General features: G+C 43.3%; 1 protein-coding gene across 6 annotated transcripts in view; it reads left to right on the top strand.

Annotated features, from left to right (window-relative positions):
* The window catches only part of LOC136588432 (agouti-signaling protein-like), a 76,026-nt gene that overhangs the window by 42,267 nt on the left and 8,090 nt on the right, over positions 1–25,669 (top strand). For 4 of the 6 annotated variants that reach the window (XM_066587630.1, XM_066587626.1, XM_066587628.1 and 1 more), the window contains exons 2-4: positions 11,965–12,111; positions 12,235–12,296; positions 16,538–23,969. In XM_066587630.1, the coding sequence (XP_066443727.1) occupies positions 11,967–12,111; positions 12,235–12,296; positions 16,538–16,708 (378 nt within the window). In that variant the 5' untranslated portion in view covers positions 11,965–11,966 and the 3' untranslated portion in view covers positions 16,709–23,969. Of the gene's footprint in view, positions 1–11,964; positions 12,112–12,234; positions 12,297–16,537; positions 23,970–25,669 lie in introns of those variants that run through there. The other 2 variants (XR_010787576.1, XM_066587627.1) reach the window with 1 other exon arrangement.

Genomic DNA, 25,669 nt, shown 5'->3' with positions numbered 1-25,669 from the left:
AGCCAGAAGGAGAAGATATTTATGCACAGACTGCTGTTTCAGAGTGATTGCCCCACAATAATGTACAGTAGGTTTCCGGCTTGGCTAGTGGGAGGCCTATAAATGTTGGTTAGGAATTGTTTCTCCTTTGGAAGAGCACCTAGAAGGTGTCAAGAGACTTATAAGGCCATCCTTGCTCCTCTGGGAAATATGCAAATGAGAAGAAGGAACAATTCCTTTACAGGACCACCTATTGGAAGGCAGCATACCTGCAAGTCAATGTCAGACTTATTAACAAGCCTAAGGAGAAACTATACCCTTCCTGATTTACATGATGTCAATGGGTTATTAATAGGGACGAGCGAGTTTACTCGCTAAGGCACTACTCGCTCGAGTAATGTGCCTTAGCCGAGTATCTCCCTGCTCGTCCCTAAAGATTCGGGGGCCGCCGCAGCTGACAAGTGAGTTGCGGCGGGGAGCAGGGGAGAGCGGGTGGGAGAGAGGGAGAAAGAGATCTCCCCTCCGTTCCTCCCTGCTCCCCGCCCCGCGGCGGCACCCGAATCTTTCGGGACGAGCGGGGAGATACTTGGCTAAGGCACATTACTCGAGCGAGTAGTGCCTTAGCGAGTATACTCGCTCATCCCTAGTTATTAACATTTTTTGAACAAGCATTTGATGCACATGAAAATAAATAAGTCCTGCTCTATCATTCTGAGTATTGTGCAGCAAAGGCCTCCACAGAAATCTATGGCAGTTGTGCAAATACGCGCAAATGTGCAATACACAGAACACATTGGGACTAGAGATGAGCGAGCACGCTCGTTTAAGGCTGATGCTCGAGCGAACATCAGTCTTTTCGAGTAACTGATTACTCGTCTGAGCACCATGCAGAGGGGGGGGGGGGGCGGGGGGAGAGTGAGAGAGATCTGACCATTGGTACAGATTTTGATACAGATTTTGCACTGTGGAAAATCTGCACTATTTCTTCTGTATGTGAACGTATCCCAACTCTAAATAGTACAGTTACCATGCAATAAATACTGACTCTACGAAGTGATAGTGTCCAATCTATGTGACTTCAAAAGATAATAGTGTCTTTTCTTTGGCACCAAGAGGTATGTGTTTCCCCCCTTACTAATGGGGAGTCCAGTCAGTGATGGGAAAGGAGTCATGGCCCGAGGCCCCCTGTCCCATGGGCATCATAGTAGTTGCATAGTCTGCTTACAATGGCAGCATACCAATGTCTTACATGAAGTACCCAATCTTCAGGGGTGACAAGGTGACAATAATGTTGACCACAGTCACTACATGGCAGTGAGAGGTACAGAGCAGACTACTCAATTGGTCATGTTTGCATGCTCAAGTGTAATCGCATATGCTCATAAGCACATCACCAATGTGTGATTATTACATATCCAATAAATGATTTCTATATGACTGTATTTGGGATCTAAATCATACGGATCTCTAATATGCTCTTAACACATTATCAAAATATGATGGTAAGTACATAAGGGGTATGCATAAAAGAAATGTAACCTGCTCCTCTGATTGCTATATATTTGATCAAGTTGTCCTTAGAAGTTTTGTTTTGGCCTGTCCCTTTATGGGCCAAAATGTACACAATTCCTTATATAGCATGCAATTATACCAAGGGTAGAAAAGTAAAATCCTGGTTATCGGTACTATTAATAAATGCACCCCAAGTCTTTTTAATAACAGGAAAGCAGGTTCTTGTTTTTCAGCCCAGAGTTAAAAGGAAATATTTATGATCTGTTAGACTAGAGTAATATTCCCCCTGCTGAGATGCTGCAGTAAAATGCTCTATGAAAACCCAAGGAACAGGGAAGAAATTTTCAGGACAACAGAGAGAGAATTCTTTTGGTTACTCAACACACAATATCTTTACTCTTTGTTTGTTTGGTAAAAACATGACTTTCTTTAATTATACAGAATAACCTTACATTCCATCTAACTGCATCTGGAGGCACTTATTACTTGTACACAAAAGTGAAACTAAGTGGAGTTATAAACAGCAAATTGTTGAAACAGGAAAGTTAAAACTTGAGCATGCCTATGGTTTATTCGAGCAAGAGGATTTTATATACATTAACACCACTAATACCACTAGTTTACAACATGGGCAATTTTAGATTTTCAAAAATAAAATGGGTCATCATTAGAGATGAGCGAGCGTACTCGGAAAAGCACTACTCGCTCGAGTAATTTGCTTTATCCGAGTATCGCTGTGCTCGGGTCTGAAGATTCGGGTGCCGCTGCGGCTGACAGGTAAGTCGCAGCGGGGAGCGGGGGGGAGCGGGCGGGAGAGAGGGAGAGAAAGATCTTACCTCCGTTCCTCCCCGCTCTCCCCTGCAGCTCCCCGCTCCGTGTCGGCACCCGAATCTTCAGGGACGAGCACAGCGATACTCGGATAATGCACATTACTCGAGCGAGTAGTGCTTTTCCGAGTACGCTCGCTCATCTCTAGTCATCATATATTGACTATGCTTGGGCTTCCACTGCTTTCAGTTTCCTGCTGCGCAGCAATTATATTCTGAAAATAAGAGCTCTGATTGAGATTCTCCTCAATATATACACATAGAGGTGAGGTAGATTCTTCTCAGTATATACACATAGAGGTGAGGTATATTATCCTCAGTATATACACATAGAGGTGAGGTAGATTCTCCTCAGTATATACACAGAGAGGTGAGGTAGATTCTCCTCAGTATATACACATAGAGGTCAGGTAGATTCTCCTCAGTATATGCACATAGAGGTCAGGTAGATTCTCCTCAGTATATACACATAGAGGTCAGGTAGATTCTCCTCAGTATATACACATAGAGTTGAAGCAGATTCTCCTCAGAATATACACATAGCGGTCAAGTAGATTCTCCTCAGTATACACACATAGAGGTGAGGTAGATTCTCCTCCATATATACACATAGAGGTAAGGTACATTCTCTTTAGTATATACACATAGAGGTCAGGTAGATTCTCTGTATACAAATCATTTTCCTAGGCTTTATGGTTTCTGAGAAAAGAACTCTCTCACGTATCACGGATTTGTGCACAGTTTTTCATGCTTAGAATTGAATATTGAAGTTGCGACCCCTTTCCTTTTCCTACTTATGACCTAAAGAATGGTTGTGCCAAATTTCAAGTTTGTGCGGTACAGATGTGTGTTATTAGTTACATTACATAGGGGGGGTCACCTACTTTTGCACTTAGCATTGAATTATCAAGTTGCGAGCCCTTTACTTTTCCTATTAAGGACCTAAAGAATGGTCGTGACAAATGTCAAGTTTGTACAACACTGAGAAGTTAGAGAATTAGATTAGGTAGGTTACATAGGGGGTCACTTACTTTGACATTAAGAATTGAATAATCAATTTGCGACCCCTTTATTTTTCCTATTTATGTCTTAAAGAATGGTCATGCCAAATTTCAAATTTGTGTGGTACAGATTTGTGTTATTAGTTACATTACAAAGAATGGTCGTGCCAAATTTCACGTTTGTACGACACCGGGGAGTTAGAGAATTAGTGGGCAGTCAGTCATTCAGCGAGTGCTTTCACCTTTTATATTTATAGATTATGTAGTCTTAAGATGATAGGAAAAAAGAGGGATGGCCAAGATCAAGTACAGTTAATGTAACCCCTCAACTCTCCTATCCGTAATTATGTCCCTAAATCAGAGGGTCACTTTAAAGGTGCTGCCAATTTTTTTTTTTTATTATTCTACTCATTCCCCCTTTCTACCCAAGCATATTTTATATCGATTCACTTTTCTAACAATGTGCTTATTCTTCGCTCCAGTGGCATGTCATGTGACCTGTGACATCACTACTTCATCCTGTTCTAGCAATGTCCCATGTATAGAATACTTGGGCTAAGACATGATAGTCCTAGCCTTGTGTACAAGACATAACTGATGACTTTCTCTTTGGGCCAAGCATATGGCATGGGTGGATTGCCATGTATTTCACTGGGAATTTTCCCGGCAGGCCAACCGGTTAATGTCTGGCCAACAGAGGTGCATGTAAGTATGTGTCTATGCCTCTGCTTGTGTGTGTAAAAGTATGCCTGTATATATATATATATATATATATATATGTGTGTGTGTGTGTGTGTGTGTGTGTGTGTGTGTGTGTGTGTGTGTGTGTGTGTGAAATGTATGCATATAAAAGTGTCTCCATCTGTGTATCTATACTATACCTATGTATGTATAAGGATATGTTCACACTGCAGAATTTGAGCCAGTTCTGCATCCCTTTGCATTCAATGTGAATCCATGTTGTAGCTTATACCTATAGCATGGATTTTTTCAAAATGCAGAATTTAACTGTGTCCCGAAAAAAGTGACATGTCAGTAGTTAATGGGAAATCCGTGTTAGGAATTCTGCACATAGATTTTCCCATTAAAAAGGGCTAAATCTATGTGTAGATGTGTGGATAAATATTTGCACAGCCACTGCAGAAATTCGCAGCTGAACTGTGGGTTTCTCGCTGTAGTTTTTAGAAGTGGAAACCATGTCAAAAACATCCACATCGAATTCCACTGTCTAAACATACCCGAAGGGCATGTTAAAGTCTAACATGTCAGAAGTTTTGATTGGTAGGAGTCTTGGTGCTAAGACCCCCACCGATTGTTAAACAAGCATTCATCTGAGCGATGTGCCCGTTTGTCAATCCCTGCTAGCAGTGTATGGAATCTATAAACTTTTTTTTGAGCCCATACACAGCTCTATGCAAAGATGGAAACACCTGAACAGGCACAGTGCTTAGATAAGTTTTCTGCTTGTTTATTTTAGCAATTTGTGGTGGTCTTAGGACCCAGACCCCCCACCAATAAAAATTTCTGACATGTCAGTATAGCATAGTTTACACCAATATGAAGGTCACTCCAATATACTGAGCCAAAAAGCACAAATCAAAACTGTATACACCAATCGAAGAAAAGAGGTTGCAAGGCAACACCAAATAGGGCATATGTAGCAGCAGTACTAGAGCGAGTGTCAGACTGGAGTGCCTAGGGCCCACCAGTCCAATTTTTTTTGCAATGATGTCACACTTCCAATTATTTTTCATAGGCTTGTACTTTATAGATATAGATGGGACTTGTTTTTGCCTTTTGTGCTGTCCAATGAGTATTCAAAAGGCACTCAAAGTCAGTCCAATAGATATATGTTATGTGATTAAGGCCTTATGCACAAGGCACAGCCATGGGCCGAAGGCCATACAGAAGCACGTGGAGCCCTGTGGCATCCAATGAAGCATGCCTTGATTTTCTTCCTACTGAACCCAAGATAAAAAATCTATAAAATCAGAGGCATATAGAGTTACAGTAAGGTCCCTCAGAAGTTTTGGGATGCCCGATAATGGCTTTGTTCAACTCAGAGGTTATACGGCACTGCAATACAGCCATGATTTCTAAGGTCAGTTACATGTATCTTATTAAACAGGGCGCATTGATGTAGATGGCTTTATAAAAGCACTTATAAAAATACAAATGTAAGTTTTCAAGATGTTGTCCCGTGTTTTCATGAATAGATCAAAGACCAGTTCCCCATAAACCACGTTGAAAGCCTTTGGATGTATTATTCATACTATGATTTATAAGCCTGACCCTTCATATTATAAAATCATTCAGATTAAATCTCTGTGCATGAGAACAAGCTGTTTTCTGCTTTAGCTTCATTACTATTAGATCTCCTTATGATTTCTGTTTAAAGGCCCTTTTACAGAGGCTCGGCTGAAAAGTCTATATATGAACGCTCATTCCTGATAATTGCCTTGTGTAAATATGTCCCGAATTAGCAGATAAATGAGGAAATGCCCATTTGTTGGCCTATGGGATCTTTTATGTGGGCATAAAAGGCATTGATCGTCAGCAACACTTTTCCTTGCGTATGCCACTGGCAAACATGGAAGTGAACGGCTGTGTAAACATTCGCAAGTAGTAAATAATTGTTGGACAGACCAATTGTTTGGGAGATCCTCATCCTGTGTGTATATAGTACCCCTGAGTTGTGATCCCACAGCACTGCTATTGCTAACTCATGTAAAGTGTATATATATTTGTAAATGTGTGTAATTATGTGTCTATCCCTTTAAATGGTTAGGAAAGTGTTAAACTCTGGTGTTCCTACTACCTAACCTTGCATGATTTAGTGGAATACACTCTAACCTGCTCTAATACCTGTCAGTCAACCCTAGCTAGGCTGGGATTGGATAGACAGTTTTCCCCTAGTTTGGGATTGGTGTAGAGGAAAGGCATAAAAGGTAGAGAGTGGGCGGGGTTAGCCAGTCTACTCCTGGAGGTTGGTCAGTCAAGAGGTCCAAGAGATAGAGACCAGGGAGGAACAAGGAGAACATCTACAACAGTCAGTGCGATGGGGAGCTATAACATCTAAGTGTGAGTACTAGCAAGACAAGTTATGCTGGAGAGTGGGCAGTGGAGAGAGATAAAGAGAGGAAGAGGAGAAAGAGAAAGGGAAAGAGAAGGAATTCAACTCAGAAAATACTGTGTCAAGCAATAGTCAAGGCAAGAGAGAGAAAACTGGAAATTCAAATTCAGTGTACTAATATAAGGTCTAGTAACAGTCCCCTGAGAAAAGTCCAGGAGTAGTCAATGTCTACAGCTGTAATCTCTCTCTCTCCCTGCAATAAAGAGTTAGCTTTGTTGCATCATTAGTCTGCTTCTTGGAGTTTCTTCCCATCATCAACATACTGCACTGGAGTACAACACGGCACTACAGGAGTTCAAGGACTACTATCTCCATTGTTGTTTAGTTCTCCATTTTTTGTATTTATTATTTTTGTCCAGAATGGGTCCCTACTAGAGATGAGCGAACCTACTCGGCCACGCCCCTTTTTCACCCGAGCGCCGCAATTTTTGAGTAGTTCCGTACTCGGGCGAAAAGATTCGGCGGGCGCCGTGGGTGAGTGGGGGGTTGCAGCGGGGAGTGGGGGGGAGAGGGAGAGAGAGAGGGCTCCCCCCTGTTCCCCGCTGCTACCCCCCGCTCCGCCACACCTCCCCCCACCCCCCGGCGACCCCCAAATCTTTTCACCCGAGTACGGAAGTACTCAAAAATCACGGTGCTCGATCGAGTAATTACTCGAAACGAGTATATTCGCTCATCTCTAGTCCCTACCCATATGTGGACTGGCATCATGACAACCAATATCTTACCCTGCAGGCAGCAGGCCAGAACAGCTGCCTATTTCATAATTTCATTCATTACTTTAACCACTGGTTTAGGTAAGCCCAGTAGACCAACATTTTTACCATCAGCCAGAAAGAGTCACCGTGATTACCATCTCATTTTCCCCTAGCTGCTTAACCCCTCCTAGGTCTGGGTCACTACATGTATATCCTTTAAAGGAGCATCACTCAACGTTTTATATTGTTAATCGGTGCTCATATGGGCATTCGGGCTGCCCATCTAAAAGGACTTTGCGTGGAACATTTGCATAATCATTATATTTATTATTTATAAATGATCCGGGATTTTGTATTTTTGCCATGAAGTCTGAGACATCACATGTTATTAAGTAGCCTCATGCCCTTTTCACAACACTATAATATTAATTGCACAATATCTATAATTGCGACTATCATATTTGTAGTGTTACAGAAGAAAGGTTTAGTGTCACCCAGCTATCCTACAGTGAAATTTCAGAGATTAATGGTATAAACTGGCCCTGCTCCCTGGTGTGATGTTGTGGTGCAGTGTAGGGGCCACCAGGAGAAGAAAATCCAAGGAGTCACTTAGGCCGGGTAACAGAAAACAACTCACTTTTATTGCGTAACCAGATGGTAATGATGAAGTAACATCCAATTTAGTCCACTTTTGCAATATTCAGATCTACAGGTGGTGGCTGAAAGTACTGCTGCCTAAGATTCCATAATGCTTGGCACAAGTCTTGCAACCTGTACTTGGCATTCTTTACCCTGCAATCCTTGGAATCATAAAAATGGTTGATGCTTCTTTTCCTTATTCCAGCTAGCATCTCACTTGTAGTAGTAACCTACACCTGTTCTAGTCTCTTCTGACCTTTCCGGAACTTTGCACCTACTTTTAAAACTTTGGGTCCTCCCAACGGCTTAGCGATGAGTGGCTGACAGATGGGAGGCTAGAGAGGTGCTGAGTCACTAGGGCTGCTCTATCCACGCTTAACTGAGCTCTATCATCTTCCAACCACCAGCTCTAGCAAATTAATACAGCCTGTATAACGAAGTAAAAAAATGGAACCATTAGAGTACAGTAAACAGTGTATGAAGTAACCATTCTGCGTCAATACATAGTGTATGCAATTAATAGAGATTTTCACAATATTTTTTGCATATATTTGGGCTCAAAAAGCCTGTATTTAGCTCTGTAGAGGAAGCTGAGAAAAGCACATGATGGAGTTTAAGGGTACAGTCAATGAGACAGAAATGCTGTGGAATTTCCATAGCGGTATCTTCTGAAACGGTGAGGATTTTGACACTGTTTTGGATGTGGAAATGCTGCAGAATTTTTCACGGAATTTTCAGCTGCGGAAATTCTGCATCATTCCGTCCTGGGGGAATGTACCCTAAAGGGGTTTTTCACACCCAGCACTCAGTATTTTCCAGCACTGTAATTGAAGTAAATGGAGCAGTGGTACACATTCACATCCTCCACTCCATTAATGTGCGGACTGTTAGGACCCCCATTCTCGAGATCGGTGGGGTTCTCAGCGGCCTGATCCCCACCAATCATAAAATTATTCCTTATCTTGTTGATAGGGAATAACTTTAGATTTTGGAACAACTTCTTTAAAACAACTGTTTTATTATTAAGTTGCGGTGACACGTTCACAGCCAAACACATGGTTGAACGATTTTAAACGAATGATATTGTATGGAGCTAGATCAGTGTATAAGTCAGGACTGTCATTTTCTGTTTATCAAACACTGTGTACTTTTATTAGATTTCATCCTTACTTTCCTGTCTATTTGTATATCTATTTTTTTTGCAAATAATGATCCATAGTACGTACTTTGTACAAATGTACAATATCCATGCATAATATGGATCTTCCAGAATTAATGATTTAAATTGTATTGTGCATTGAGAAACAAGAAAAAAATATGCAGCTAAATTGGAAGTAAAATATATCATAAATGCCTGATCTATAGGAGTCCTGCCACTAGGACCCTCACTAATATGGAGAACATAGGGCAGTGATGGGCAACCTTTTTGGCTTGGTGTGTCAAAATTCGCCGAAAAACCGAGCATAACTCAGCTGGTGAGTCACTTCGAGAAAAAAAAACAAAAGTTGTGATATTTATAGTTTAAATAACAAAAATGTATTATTGTAATATATAACTGTATTGAATAAACCAAAAACTAATTATTTTAACTTACCTGCTTAGTGACTTCTTTGTTCATCTGTCAGTCGGTTTCTTCTGTTGGCCTTGAAATTATTTAGGGCTCATGTCCACGGGCAAAAGAAGAATTAAAATCCGCAGCGGATCACCCGCATGCGGATCCGCATCCCATAGGGATGCATTGACCACCCGCGGGTAGATAAATACCCGCGGATGGTCAATAAAAGGGAATTTTTAAAAAAATGGAGCATGGAAAAAAACGTGACATGCTCCGTTTTTGTGCGGGTCTCCCGCGGGGACGGCTCCCGCAGGCTTCTATTGAAGCCTATGGAAGCCGTCCGGATCGGCGGGAGACCTAAAATAAGAATAACTTACCCGCAGCGGACCGGGCAGTTCTTCTTTTCTTTACGGCCGGATCTTCTTGCTTCGGCCCGGCAGATGTGCCCGGCGCATGCGCGTGGCACGCCACCGGCGTGCCGAGTACAACCGCCGGCCGAATTAAGAAGATCCGGCTGTGAAGAAGAGAAGAACTGCCCGGTCCGCTGCGGGTAAGTTAATTCTTATTAATTCTTCTTTTCAGCGCTCTTGTCCGCGGGGCAGGAGGGACCCGCTACGGATTCTCCATGGAGAATCTGTAGCGTGCCTGATTTTCCCCGTGGGCATGAGGCCTTAATGGTCCAATATTAAACTTTAACTTGTGTGGGGTGCTGTGAACTGAGATAAGAGAGGGGAGGGGGAATTCTTTAACTAACCTGCCTATTAGTGACTTTTTTGTTGCTGAATTTCAGCGTCTTTAATAAATTCTTCCTCACTGAGTGCTTGTCCATGCTGAGCTATGGAGTGAGCGATGCTAAAACTTGCAGACGTTACATTTGTAGAGCCTTTTACAAATTTAAGGATGGAATTAGATTGGCCCTTATAAAGGTGTAGCTGCTTGGAAATGTATTCCTTCCTTTCATCCTCATTTTTTTTCAAGACCTGGGAATGATTAGTTTCAAAATGTCTCCTTATATTCCATGTTCTGCTTACTACCGTTTCAGTACATAGAACGCAAAATGATCTGCCATTTTTTTTCTATAAATGCCATACATCTCGGTCCACATCTCTTGAAAGGGTCGGCTACTACTACTACTACCCCTCCCTTTACTTAACCTTGTTTTTTTATTTTTTGGGTTCTCCATCAGGGCCGCAATGACAGAAGATAGATAGAATTATACTGCTGGTAATGGTGCTGGTGCTTGCCGCTATTTAAAATGGCTGCCGCACAGGCCCTCCCCTCACTTATCTCAGTAATGGTGCCTGGGTGCCTGGTGGTAATGGCGCTGGTAATGGTGCTTTTTAAAATGGCTGCTGCACAGGCCCTCCCCTCACTTATCTCAGTAATGGTGCCTGGGTGCCTTGTGGTAATGGCGCTGGTAATGGTGCTTTTTAAAATTTCTGCTGCACAGGCCCTCCCCTCACTTATCTCAGTAATGGTGACTGGGTGCCTGGTGGTAATGGCGCTGGTAATGGTGCTTTTTTAAATGGCTGCTGCACAGGCCCTCCCCTCACTTATCTCAGCACCACTAGCCTGGTGGTAATGGCGCTGGTAATGGTGCTGGTGCTGCACAGGCGCTCCCTGGTGAAGCTGGTCACGGTGGATGCTGCTAAGATAGCCTCCAGAGATGCCTTCCCCTCCGCACTCCGCGTCTAGAAGGTCCGTCGGCCGGAAGTGATGTCAGCGGCCTAACCGGAAGTCCCGGCAATACTAGTCGATCTGTGCCGGAGGTCTGTGGTTTTGGCCTACAGACCTCCGGCGCAAAGCGTGCAGGAGCCGAGGATGAAACATCCCGTGTCAGCGGACATGGCCACGCGTGTCATAGGTTCGCCATCACGGACATAGATCCTTTGTGCCCAATCTCTCCTCTGAACCTGGCAAGCATGTCATTGAGATAGATAAATAATTAATCTTGCTTTTATTTAATACTTTTATACAAGTTACAGAGAAAGTGCTTGTAGCTGATTCTATTTCATGTATATATATATATATATATATGAAAAAAATATACATAATGAAATAAATGCTATATTGTAGATCGCTAGTATGGTAAAAGTTAATAGCACCCAGTAAAACCAAGCAGCAGCCACTGAGCTATGAGACTATCGAAAATGTAAGTGCAGTGTAAACCTAGCACAGAGCTCCCTCCAATGGTGATATCAGTTTCGGCAAACTACAAATAACTCAATAGCACTGGTTGCCCACTCTTTTTAGAAATTCCTGAAGAGTCTGTAAAAACAGGCACTTATTTTCCAGCGTCGGTTAAAAAAAATGAATTTTTTGAGGCTGGCGGTACTCGAGCAGGTTATTGTGACTACAAGGTTTTTCCTTTGACCTCAGTTACGGGGAGGTTTGACCTCAGTTACTGTGTAATGCGTGTCGCTATTGATGTGAGGTACTTGTCTTTCACACCTCTTTGAGTTTTTTTCAAAGCACAAAACTTTTTGGCCATACTCTTCTTCTCTGATGTCCCTCATTGATGCATTAATACATTGTACGTATGCTGTTTACTTTGCACATGAATCACTGTCAAGTCAAAATCAGTTTAAAAGTGCTTCATATTACATTGCTTGTTTCTTTGCAGACATGAAAGCCACATCCATATTTCTTCTTCTTGCCTGGTTGATGGTTCTTGTTCAGTCTCACATTCTTCTTGAAGAGAAGCCAGAAAGAACCAACAGTGGAGGTATCGCCCGTTTTTCTGAGCGTCTTCCACCCATTTCCATAGTAGGTCAGTAAGGTTCTTATTTATTTGCTTCGTGTAGAGTAATGCATGAAAATACATGAAATAATGAAAGTAATACCAGACATAAAATAACCAAATGCATCACAATGCTTTATTGATACCACACAGATTTGACAAAGGCATCACGAAGAGTAAGCAGAATTGATGCTGAGAAGAATAAACTAGCAAAGGTACCATGTTATTCTTCCTATGCAAATAAGATGTTTTTGCTCTAAATTCAACCTTCTGAAGATTTTTATTAAAACTAAAATTGTTTCTTTTTTATTACTGAAAGTTTGCAAACATTAAAAATACATAGAAATGAGTCACCTAAACTCCAGGAGATGACTCACTGTATGGGCTTACCCCACCTGCTTAGGAATCACAATTCTTGACTGTCTTAGGACTAATTCCCACGGGCGGATTTCCACCCCGTATCCCGCGGCGGAAATCCGCGGCGTTGCCCCACAGCTATTAGGTTCTATTGAACCTAATAGCACAATGCTCACGGTGCGGAATTCCACAGGGGCATGTTCTATTTTGCCGCGGGCGTACACGTGGACAGCTTCCATTGCAGACAATGGAAACCATCCGTCACGCTATCTTCCGCTGTAGCACAGCGGAAGATAGCGTGAAAATGTTTCCCCCCCCACCAACGCCCGCATCATATGACCCGGTCGGCGCGTCATGTGACGCGGTGGCCGTGTCATGTGACGCTGTGGGCGTGTGATATAAGACTGCCGGCGCATCACATGAGACTGCTGGTGCGTCATGCGCTGTACTGCGCACGCGCTGGCACGGGATGCGGGACATCGGGTAGCGGATCCGGAGGTGAGTATGGGGTCTTTGGGGGGGTGCCGTGATGGGCTCCGCTGCGGTAGTTCGCTTGCGGAGCCCGGCACGGCCGTGGGCACTAGGCCTTAATCCTTTCCAATCCAATTTTGAATTCAGGGTTTCCCAAAAGGCTTTCTCTTTTTGCTGTTGTACAGTGGTGCCATCTGCGGGCTAAAGCCAGTATGTGTGTGCGCCAGAGAGGCTCCAACAGCGAAGTGACTGGCAATAGATGTTAAGAATACCCTGTCGGGCGTCTTCAGACTTTGTAGCTGTACAAACTTCAATTAGAATGTAGGAAGACTTCAGACAGTGGATTGGAAAGGGTTAAAATGGCCCCCTGGTTTTTCAAATGAAATTCTGTCTTGGGACTGAAGGAGGAGAAGGGTATATTACCTGCAGTTGTTTTGGTCTGAAATTCCTCGAATGTGCCACTTTCTAGTTCCATTTTTGGCTTTCCAAGATGGCTGACATTATTTTAGACTACCAATGCACTATACATGTTCCTTGACTGGGTTGTGCTGCTCAAGTGATTAGTGATAACTAATCAGAAAGCAGTGCAGTGTGCACTAGCTAGTTATAAAATTGTGCTGGACATCTTCAAAGGCCAAAAACGGGATCCAGAACTGGTAGGTTGGAGGGACGGCAGAGAAGAAGAACTGCGTGTAATATAGCCCCTTACCCCTCCGGTTCCAGGACAAAATTGTGTCCCAAAACTAGAGGCTCATTTTAACTCTGAAGGATGGTAAATGCTGATAAATATGAGGAGTGATATTCAATGCCCCTTCAAGAGCATCTAAACAAAATCTCTGAGAAAGAACTGAAATGAGGCCAACTTAGAGGAAGTGAGAGAAAATGAAAGTCACCCCAAGAGGACATGAGTGTCACTTGAAATATAAGTGTTTTTGAGGGTGAACTTAACAGTGTTTTTGAGCATAGTTGAAGTTAACATGGTCAAGTAATACCATGACAAGATTCAGTTCCAAGTTGAGTGTTGCCGTCTAGTTTTTTCACAAATTCTTATATCAATTGGGACCTTAAAGGCTAAGGAAGGACACATTTGGCTTTTTTATTTTTCACTTAATTGCATGTATTTTGAGCTTACAATCATTTTTGCTATAGCGTTTAATTAGATTTGCACCATTTTGTCTTTTGCAGTTTGTACATATCACTGTTTATGTCTCAATAGGTAATCCATCAGTGAGGCTGGATGGATGGTTTAGGACTAGAGATGAGCGAACGTACTCGGTAAAGCACTACTCGTCCGAGTAATGTGCTTTATCCGAGTACCTCCCCGCTCGTCCTGAAAGATTCGGGGAGCGCCGCGGAGCAGGGAGCTGCAGGGGAGAGCGGGGAGGAACGGAGGGGAGATCTCTCTCTCCTTCTCTCCCGCCCGCTCTCCCCTGCTCCCCGCCGCAACTCACCTGTCAGCAGCGGCGCTCCCCGAATCTTTCAGGACGAGCGGGGAGGTACTCGGATAAAGCACATTACTCGGACGAGTAGTGCTTTACCGAGTACGTTCGCTCATCTCTATTTAGGACCGTTTTTCACTGAATTGCTCAGATTCTGGCTGGATCGCGAGAATGTGAATGATAATTGTTTAGTGTAATTGCCGGCAAGAACTCAGCGATGAACAATAATCTGTTCACCATTCAGTTTTTGCAGGCATAAAAATCAAACCTGAATAAACATCTATAAACAACGGGCTATTTACTGTGAATGGAGGCAGGTGACCAGTCATCTCCGACCCTCTCCGCCTCCATTCACTGAGCGCTCATCACTCTTTTGCGAAAGCACAGGAGTGATTATCGCTGAAACAATTGTAGGGCACTAAACCTCCTGACAGTCGTCCCATGTGATAGGACCCTTAGGACTCATTTACCTGGGGCAAGCTGTCCAGCGCAGATGACCAATCAAGTGATGATTACTCCTGTACTTTTACACAGGAACGATCACCACTGAGTGAATAGTGTGGGCCGGGGATCGTTTCGGCCCACCCACCTCCATTCTCAGTAAACAGGCCGTCCTTTAAAACGTAGCATTAGTTTCCCTGTGTTATCTCCTCTCCTGCACCTTCTTATCAGCTCATTTATAACCACAACAAAGTTCATCTTTGTTGTGGTCATAAATTAGCTGCTAAATATCGCAGGAGAGGAGATAATCAGATCATCAGTCCAGCCTCACTGGATGTCCTGCCGAGACTTATACATGCATTTAAATGGAAGAATTGGCCCCCATAAGGTGTCTATAGCCCTTAACCTGACTAGAAATTGCTTTTCTAGTGCCAGTGAAGGTGTAAGAGGCATAACCCTCAAGTTTCCGCTTTTTACAGTAATTGAGTGTGTTTAACTTTAACTTTATTGTTGCCCTACTTGCTGTGCCCCCACCTGTATGATGCACCTGTTTACTCGTTTGTGTTAGGGTGTCTACCTACTAGCGTTATTTTTTCTAGCGATGTGAGAGTGCCTCGCAGCGCAGAGAAAACGCTGCCATATCGCTCATTGTTATCAATGGGGGCCAGTGGCAGCAGTGCCAGCCCCATTGAGAACATAGGGAATACATCACGGACTTCTGCCAGAGCTGTGACAGCTATGGCAGAGGATTCCTTCATCCATAAGCCCTTCCGAAAAATCAGCCCTAGCTGTAAAAAAAAAGTACAAAAAAAAATTATACTCACTCACCTAGAATAGCGGCTCTTCTCTCCGGCATGGCAGTCGTCTCTGTTCTGGAGGCCGGGGATTGAAAAATCCCCACCCCCAAAAAGCGCTGGTCTCATTGGCTAAGCGTTCAGCCAATCACAGGCAGTGCTCAGCCATTCATTGATGAATGCCCAGCACTGCCTGTGATTGGCTGAGCGCTGTGACCAATCACAAGCAGCTCTCAGCTGTCCTTTAATGGCTGAGAGCTGCCTGTGAATGGCTGAGCACTCAGCCAATGAGACCAGCGCTATTTAGGGGCGGGGATTTTTCAATCCACAGCCCCCAGAACAGAAAAGTAGACTGCCGTGCTGGAGAGAAGAGATGGACAGCTCTTCTAGATGAGTTTATTTTTTCTTTTTTACTTTTTTTTACAGCTATGGCTGATTTTCAGGGAACGGCTTATATTTCAAGCCCTTTCCCGAAAATCATCGCTACGGGGGTTGCCTGCAATCCACTGCTTTCAATACAGCCACAGCAGTGCCGGCCCCATTAAAGCAATAGGATAACATCACAGACTTCTGCCACAGATGTGACAGCTGTGGCAGAGGATTCCTTCATCCCCGTGGTCCCCACGGGGATGAAGGAATCCTCTGTCTTAGCTTTCACAGCTGTGGTAGAAGTCTGCGATGTACTCCCTATGTTTTTTAATGAGGCTGGCGCTACTGCCGCTGGCCCCATTGAGAACACTGAGCAATATTGCAGATTTTTTCTCTGCGCTGCAAGACTTAAGAATAAAAATCACAAATGAGTATGAAACTATTGAAAATCATGGGTTTCATAATCATCGCTCTCGCATCACAAGGGAAAATATCGCTAGTGGTAGCTGAGGTACATAGCAGCACCGTCAAACACTGCCAATATAACGTCATCTGAACACATTGTTTTCATTCTTTATATTACAGAGAAAATCCCTACCTAAAAAGAAGGTCCATCCACCACCACCAGCAAACTGTGTTCCTCTTCATTCCAGCTGTAAGCCTCCTGTGCCACCATGCTGTGAACCCTGTGCCATATGTCATTGCCACCTCTTTCAGACCGTCTGCTACTACAAGATGGGCAACCCAAACTGCTGAAAGGCAATTTTAAAGAACATTGAACACAAACGATTTTGCGTGTTTCTTCTTGGTAAAATGGGCGTGACGACCAATATTTAATATGAAAGCTAGTAGTGCTCTAAGCTCACCAGTGTATCTCACATAGAAACTTGTATTCACATTATTTATTTCACATGAAGTCATTTATAACAATGTTGAGTACAAAACGATAATATATTTTGGATTTTGTAATGGATTAGCGGAACAGCTTGGACAATGCTCTCCAGTAGAATGTACTATGTTCTTAGGTTTTATTGCAAAGACCTAAACCTTGACATTTGTGAAAGCTTAAATTAGGAGGAACTCAATGTATTCGGGGGCAGCATCTAGCTTTAGAAATCCATACATTAATATAAAACCCAAATAGAATATTTTTAAACTGTTAGATACAAAATGTCATATAAAAAGTAGCCTGGTATAAAAAAAGATAAGAAAGTTACAGTATTTCACAGCAAATACACTATAACATCCTATTTGTACTCTCTATAAACCTCTTGTACCCCAATCACTTTTTAGTCTAAGTTGACCATTCATATTAGATCAAAGTCCTCCATATATGTGAGATTGGCTGACGGGCTAATGTGTAATGGGGACTATGTGTGATTATTTTTTTTCGCCAAAGATAACCTATAGCCAGAACTATCTGACAATAGCCTATTCCCCTCTCCCTCTTTATCCCCAGAGCAGGTCAAGAGAACAATCTACTATGTACAATATGGACAGCTTTACACTTTTCAACTCTTTCTACTCCTGCCTGCCACCACCAACTTGAGGACAACAGTGCTCCTAGCGCTCATGTGCATTCTGTGTGCCCCTACTGCCACGTCTTCCCTACAAATGCGCCCTGAAGCGAAGTGTATACCCATCAACTTTATGAGCGCACTAAGTGTGTATTATAGGATGCCACAGTAGGGACACACAGCATTAGGAGTACTGATGTCCTCACACAGGGAGGTGGCAACAAGGAGAGGAGGCTAGGCTTCATCTATGATGCACTGACTAAGATTGCTGATGGCACCGCCTCTTTGAGTCGAGGCGGTGCATTTGCATACGAGACGGGACAAATATGAAGCAAGATTTTCAGTTATTCTCAAGTTATTTTTTTGGGTGCAAGCATGTGTGGAATACTTTTGTAATGTTACATTACACTGTGCTGGCTGCTTTAACCCCTTCAGTGGAAGGTTTATTATTACCATGTTATGCCTCATGGGGCAGGTTTCTCATATGAGTCAACAATGCAATTTAGTTTTGCAAGTATTTGAAAGTACTGTACTACTTTAATAGTTGGTATTATGGCAGAGAAATCTTCGGGGCTTGCTGCGCTGAGTATGCAGTAAAAACCCCAGAAGATTTCAGATGACAGCTCAGTGCTCTGCACATTTCAGCACTAGAGCTGTCCACGGAAATCTTCTGGGGTTTAACTGCATGGTCAATGCAGCAAGCCCTGGAGATTTTCCGCCCATGCCACTAAAGGGATTAAAACAGATTTTTTGTTAACAGATTCCCTTTAGCCCCTTAAGAAATAAGCGCAGTAAATATATGGTTCTTGGTCCTGGCCTTAATCCCAGCCAATAGCAGAAGTACGGCACAGGATTTAAACCTCCTGCAATTAAGCAGAAGCAGGTCGGGTCCTCATCTGTTAGTCCAGCTTCATATTGGCTTCAAAATTGCATTAGATTTGTGCATTGCAGTTCTGGCCACATTGAAAGCAATAGGAAAAACTTTGCAATCTTCTTCACATGAAAACGCCTCTCATCCCTGGGGATTTCATAGTGGGGAGCACGATATGGGGGCGTGATTCAAGGCCCCATATTGCGTTCGCCTGTGTGAAGTTAGCCTTAGTCACAGCTGAAGACCTGGAAGAGAAGGAAGAAGCGTTTTTTAACAGTTCTATGTACTACAAAAGTGAACGTATTACTTCCACTATGTCACCCGGCGATCACATGACCGCCGGGTGCACTCTGTCACAGCCAAGCTGCAGGGTCCTACAGACCCTGATCAGCTCTGTTATTAACTATTGTCACTACAGGGTAATGTTCTCCTCTGTAACTGGGTCTCCTACAGACACCCCAGCTATAGTGGAAAAGTATGGGGAAAAAAAAGAAATAAGATGAATGACCCCCAGAGTACTTATGTGATGTCATAAGGGTTATAGATGTTAAAAAATAGATACAAAAATAAGTTTAAAAAAATGAAAGACTAAAGTAAAAATATATACATAAAAAATAAAATTTCCAACTGCCAACGCCACCCAAAACCATTGTCGTATGCGCCCTGTAATCCAAAGCTATACAAATTATACATCAAGACATCGCAAAACAAAATGAGGAACCCAGTCACATATTTCTTTAGGGTAAATATACTAATTTTCAAAAATAAACAGCGGAAAAAAGTCAGTGGAAAAAGAAATAAAAAATAGCTTTATATGTAACAAAAAAACCACAGCAAAAATAATTTTGGTAGATAAAGAAAAGATAATATAGCAGTAAAACCACCACAGGGGTAAAATCCCTAAAAACTGTTGGGTCCTTTAGGTGCAAAACACCCTGGTTCTCAAGGGGTTAAAAGCTCTCTCATTTTGATACTGACACTGCATTCACTGACATTCAAGCACAAATTACCATAAACATATACAACACTGATATCAACATTGTAGGTTCCCACATAAAACCATCTAATACTTGGCTGCACGGCAGATCTACAGTTACAGGGCTAGCTGCCGTCATTGGCTTCCGTTGTTCCGGAAGTGCCGGAATCGGACAAAGCCGAACAGATCCCATTGACTATAATTGGTTTGTTCAGCTTCCGGCATGCGGGGAGTAGTTTTCCCAAACAAAATAGCACAGTATGCTACACTATTTCACACCAGGTCTATGACGGGGGCTCCAAACGCAGCCTCTGATGCAGGTGTGAACTTAGCTTAAGCATTTAGGCTGGGGTCGCACAGTGCGGATTTGCCATGGAAATCCCGGGTTTAGCCAGCCATGTGGACGAGATTTGTCAAAAATCTCGTCCACACGGGACAACCAATCCATCTAGGCAAAGCTGGCGCTGCAATGCGGATTCCCCGTCCGCAGCATGTCAATTATTAATTTTTTTTCTGTTGCGGCTACGCTCATCTCTTTGGGAGAGCTCTCCAAAATCCGCGGGTTTTGATGCAGCGCTTTCCCAGCGGAAATCTCACGGATTTCCGCTGCAGCCAATCCGCGAGATTTACGCCGGGAATACTTTTCTTGTGACCCCAGCCATAGAATTTCAAAGGCTTTGCACTGAATTTTTTTAGCATTCATTTACTATATAAGAAGCTTTCTGTATGATACTTCCTAAAAGCGAATTTCCAAAAGTTAAAAAAATTACCCCAGGATAAGTAATAATGGTATAAAAAAATAAAATAACCATTATTCACCATTTAACTATGCCTCTAGTTCAGCACAGCTGATCTGATCCCCTCCTATCCATGCTGATAGAGGACGCAGTGGTCATGTGAACGTTAAATATTATGTCATCACTTTCTGTATTAGTGGGGACCAGAGCAGAGGGGACCAGGTCAGCTGGTTCTGAGGAAAAGGTAAGTAATGGTTATTTTATTTTTTACACTATTACCTACCCTGTGGCAATGTTTTTAGTGCAGGAAACCCCTTTAAAAATGTCCTACTATTTTGCTGCTGTAGAGTTTATGCAGCTCCTTCACATAGCTGCTTGTGCTGCTGCTTCTGACATAGATCCAACACCACACTGCTCCTGGCTTCATTAACTCTCTCTACAGTCCCTGCTCTTCCAGTAGCTAGAAAGAATTGAGGAGGTTGTATTCTATAGATTACAGTGTAGAGAGGAGTGCAAGCATCCACGTTTTCAGGGAGGCAGATCATACTGGCTCTACTATATCAGAGTATAGCTCCTAAGGGAAATACACACATGCCAGGTTTCATGGTGGAAATAAATCACTAATGAACGTATATATCATTCGCACTTTCATGCCCGGCTGATATACACTGCCCATCTGGCGCATTGGTTTACAATGCATCAGTTCACATGGGCATATTACCGCAGCATAAAAGCGTACAGCCGGCTAAGATAGCACATACGGTGCGTATTTCGGCTGAGCGCTTTTATGCTGGTCGAGAAAGATAGTTCAGGAACTATCTTCTGGCCGGAATATGGCAGCGGCTTCTATAGACTCCTATGGGAGCCTATGGTAGCTGCTGGAGAAGGGAGATGGGAGGGAGTTTAGCAGCATGTCTGCTAAACTCCCACCCCCTTTCATCTATCACTCCGCCCCTTGCTGGCTGTTTGCAATGGGAGACAGCTAGTTGCTGAGCTCCTGCCCCATCTTGCCACCTTCCATTGCTGTCAGCCGACAGGGGGCAGAGAGGAGGCAGAGCTTAGCACACTAGCTGCTGCCCCATTCTCTCCCTTCCCCTTGCCAAGAGCCGTCGAGGGGGCGGTAAGGGGGTGGCAATTTAGCAGAGCTAAACTATCTCCCCGTGCCTGACGGCATTCCGGGATCAGAGTATATGCGTTGAACCCGGGTCGTCTGAAGGGGCGCACAAACAGCAGATTTGTGCCCATGTTCACACAATTTTCAGTCATGCTGTGGCCGTGACATGGCTGACCGAAAATTGCTACGCTTATGTGAAAGAGCCTTTAGGCTGTGCGTTTGTGGAGAGAGAAAAGAACATACACAGCAGACTCTGCACCTGTAGGGAATAAGAAAACACACTTTAGCATTAGTGTCTATTAAAACAAGGAAGAAGAGATCTCTTGTGGAAAATAGAAAGAAGGATCAGTGCAGGAATGTATCTGTGCTGATATATGAGAGCTAGTGATACCATCAGCATCCTAAATGCACACAACTCACATCCAGTATGCATTACTCGGAGGGACAAACCCAAATGAGAAAAGTCAGAAACTAGGAGCAGGTTGTAAGTCTTTGTAAACTCCTTTGGAAAGAAAATATTTGATCTGCTAGAAGTTGTCAGAGTCGAGTGAAACTTTCTATGTGTGATTGTAACATTGATATAAGTAAGTGATTACAGTATCAGAGCAAAAAGATAATGTATCGCAGAAAGCGGAATACTTGAAGGGAGGCTCTAGTACCCTGTTGTACCGCCTGTAGCTTGGATACAAGATGAATTATGGGCCAGCATGGAGGCTCTAATACCCTGTTGTACTGCCTCTAGCTTGGATACTGAATGTGATATGGGGGGCATGGAGGATCTACTACCCTGTTGTACCGCCTCTAGCTTGGATACTGAATGTGATATGGGGGGCATGGAGGTTCTAGTACCCTGTTGGGCCTCCTCTAGCTTGGATATTGAATGTGATATGGGCCTGGATGGAGGCTCTAGTACCCTGATAGGTTGCCTCTAGCTTGGATGCAAGAAGTGATACAGATGAACATGGAGGCATGCAGGTTCCATATGGTATCCTGTGGCATCTCGGTCCACTTTTGCTGTAACTGAGCCTCTAGATCGTGCAAACTCGTAGGCTGCTGAAGCTGTCATCTCAGATGGCCCCATACATGTTCTATTAGCGATAAATTAGTCATACAGACAGGCTATGGAAGTGTGACAATTTTGTGGAGGCATTCCTGTGACACCCTTGCTGTTTGCTGTTGAACATTATCTTGCTGGAAAATGCCTCTTGGAAGCCCTGCATGAGAGGAGCACATGTGGCTGCAGGATGTCCTGGACGCAGAGCCATAACTTAAAGCTCCTGGGCCCCAATGCAAAATCTGTAACAGGGCCCCCAACTATAATGCTTTATTCATAGTACTGGGCTCCCTATATGGTGAAGAGAGGCTTTATGGGCCCCCTAAGGCTCCTGGGCCCGGGTGCAACCGCATCCCCTGCATCCTCTATAGTTACACCAGTGCCTGGACATATTGTTGAGCTGTCATTGTCCCTCATACTACTTCTAGGAATGACCAACTGTCATATGCGATGGCCCCCCAGACCATCACACTAGCAGTGGCGGCAGTGTGCCGCTTCACAGCAAAGGCAGGATTGAGGCACTCACCCCTAGATCTCCAGACATAAACATGGTGTTGTCAGTGCCCAAATTAAAGCTGAATTCTTCGCTGATGGCAACCCAGTTCTACTCCCTTTCAGTCCAGTTTCATGACACCATTACAAAGGGAGGCAACAGTGGGTGGGTGTAATGGCCTCAGGTGGCAAGAGCGTTCATCTAATCACGCCACAACTCTAACATTTGGGTATCTACCCGAGATGTAATTGCATACTGAGTTTTGCAGCAAAGCAACTCCTTCAAGGGGCTTGATTTGTTTTGACAATGAGTGCATATCACAAGGTCTGAAATTGAATGAAGGAATGCAATCTGAAACTTAGCGCAACTGTTTTTAACTCAAGGTAACTGATAGTGATGAGTGAATTTTTGAAAAAGTTTTGTTGGCCTGGTTCGCTGAAGTTTGGCAAAAAGTTCAGTTCGGTCCAGATTAGTTCGAAACAAACCACAACTTCACCAATACCCCTGAAACTGATGTATAACTGTGTACTATATACACTGTGTAACAGCCATAAAAGCCCTGTATAACGTTCTTGGGTTACCTGGGAGTGTATCCAAGTACTTTAGAGCTACTTTAATGCAAACGTTATGAAGAGAAAGAAGAGAAAGGAAAAATGAGGAAAAATAATTTCTTCTCCCTTCTTTTCGGTCTCCCTCTTCTTTTTTTCTTTCTTCTTCCTTTTTGTTCTTCTCCTTCTTTGCCCTTCTTCTTTTGGCAGGTTTAGTCGAGATGAATCTTCCTAGATTCAGGTTTTGGTTCTCACTGAATCAAACTTTTAGCAAAGTTTGACTTGAAGTGGTTTAACTGCATACATTTGCTCAACACTAGTAACATATATAAAAATCATTTTTTCCATATCATAGGTATCAATATCCTTTTGATCGGTTTCACACAGGCAACAAAATCCTGAGATTTTCTCGTGATGAGATAGTGCTACAAATTGCATGTATGTGAAGCCCATGCTTGCCAATGGGTTCCTTCTAAGGATGAGCGAGTATACTCGCTAAGGCACTACTCGTCCGAGTAATGTGCCTTAGCCGAGTATCTCCCTGCTCGTCCATAAAGATTCGGGGACCGCTGCGGCTGACAGGTGAGTCGCGGCGGGGAGCAGGGGAGAGCGGGCGGGAGAGAGGGAGAGAGAGATCTCCCCTCCGTTCCTCCCCACTCTCCCCCGCAGCTCCCTGCTCCGCGGCGGCCCCTGAATCTTTAAGGACGAGCAGGGAGATACTCGTCTAAGGCACATTACTTGAGCGAGTAGTGCCTTAGCGAGTATACTCGCTCATCCTTAGTACCTTCACATTAGCGATGTTTTGTAACCTGCCACATTGCGAGAACAAAAAATCGTGGATTGCTAAAAATTGCCTCGATTTGCGAGCTTTTGTAGCCCATGTTTCCCTATGGAACCTTCCTTTCTGTTGCATCGCACAAAAATGCTATGCGATGTAACGAATGGCTGTGATTGGTTCATTGAGTGCTGGCTCTGATTGGCTGACCCCCGGAGCTCGAGAACCGATCAGAGGCAGTGCATCCTGGAGGTGGAGTTTTTCAAACCCCTGACCAGGAAGCTTTGCCTGAAGACTGAATACAAGCATCGGGGACCTGCAGAGAAGACGGACAGCAGCTGTCAGGTGATGTATTTTTTTTATGCAGCTAGGTCTTATTTTGGGGTAGGGCTTATATTTTATGCCACACCCCTCGACCCGCCCAAAAATCCTGGTAAAAGAGCACTACAAAGTCACGCTACTTTGTAGTGGAACAATATCAGAATATCGCTGTGAGAAAACGCAGCGATATCGTACAGAACACCGACAGAGCAATCCACATTTCATTGGTTATTAAAAAGGCATTTACCTTGATTTTTATTTCATATATGTGATATGTTTCAACTCAGTTGCCGTCCACCTAGCAGAATCTGACAATGCTTCCTATCGCAGACATGTGAAGATATTTTCTATTGCTATCCTAAAACAGGATTAGTGAACCACACAACTTTCCTTAGATACTATCAGATCTATTCAATGTAACCCAAGTTAAGATATGATAACTATGCAATGTGAATACATAAATTAAAAATACATTTCAAATGGTATATGGCCACAACATATAGAAGCACTACGTATATTGTATATAGTGCTATCTGGGTTCAATGTATATCAGTATGCAGTAAGCTCCTTCTAGTGGTGGTAGCATGTCTATGTCTATATAGGGGATTTGGAGGTCTGTATCTGGAAAACCTGAGCTTCGACCACTATATTTACAGACACCTTATGTCTAGCGAGTTACAGTATTTCCTTCTGCACTGCAAAATTCCAGATTTCTACTCTCTTATCATCTAAAACTGTGAATAAATACTTTTGCAAATAGTAAATGACTTTACTTTCCTAGGTAGCATATTTATTATGGTGGGTGATCAGATTTCCCACGCAAGGATTTGTTTTTGAGTGTTAAAAAATCTGATCTGTTCTCTACTTGTTGTATTCTACATTCTCTGAATTATTAATATTTTTCTATCATATCAGATCTATAATAAATATTTTCCTAAATAACTTCTGGAATTTTTCATTTCTCCACAAATACATGAAAGACAAATGCTTCTTCTCTTGAGTGATATGCTGTGCACCTTAGTTTTCAGCTGTCCATGACTATTCACCCCCCCCCCCACACACACACACACACTTATTTCCATAGACGTCTTAATGATAAATGATAAGAGTATTTAAAGGAAGTCTATCACAAAAAGATTCATACCATTACCATTCCGTACAAATCGGCAGGGCTCTTGCTGGGACTGGCCCTAGCTCTTCTCTCTCATGTCTACCAAACTTCACTTCCTGCCTATTGATTGATGTTCTCAGGCAATGGGCAAAGTGTAGGGCTTGAGAGGATCAGTCCAGGCAAGTGTACCACCCATAGGA

The sequence above is a fragment of the Eleutherodactylus coqui genome, chromosome 13, assembly GCF_035609145.1.
Source record: "Eleutherodactylus coqui strain aEleCoq1 chromosome 13, aEleCoq1.hap1, whole genome shotgun sequence".
Taxonomy (NCBI): domain Eukaryota; kingdom Metazoa; phylum Chordata; class Amphibia; order Anura; family Eleutherodactylidae; genus Eleutherodactylus; species Eleutherodactylus coqui.
Note: the sequence above shows the minus strand (reverse complement) of the source record. Positions and strands in the feature narration are given on the sequence as shown.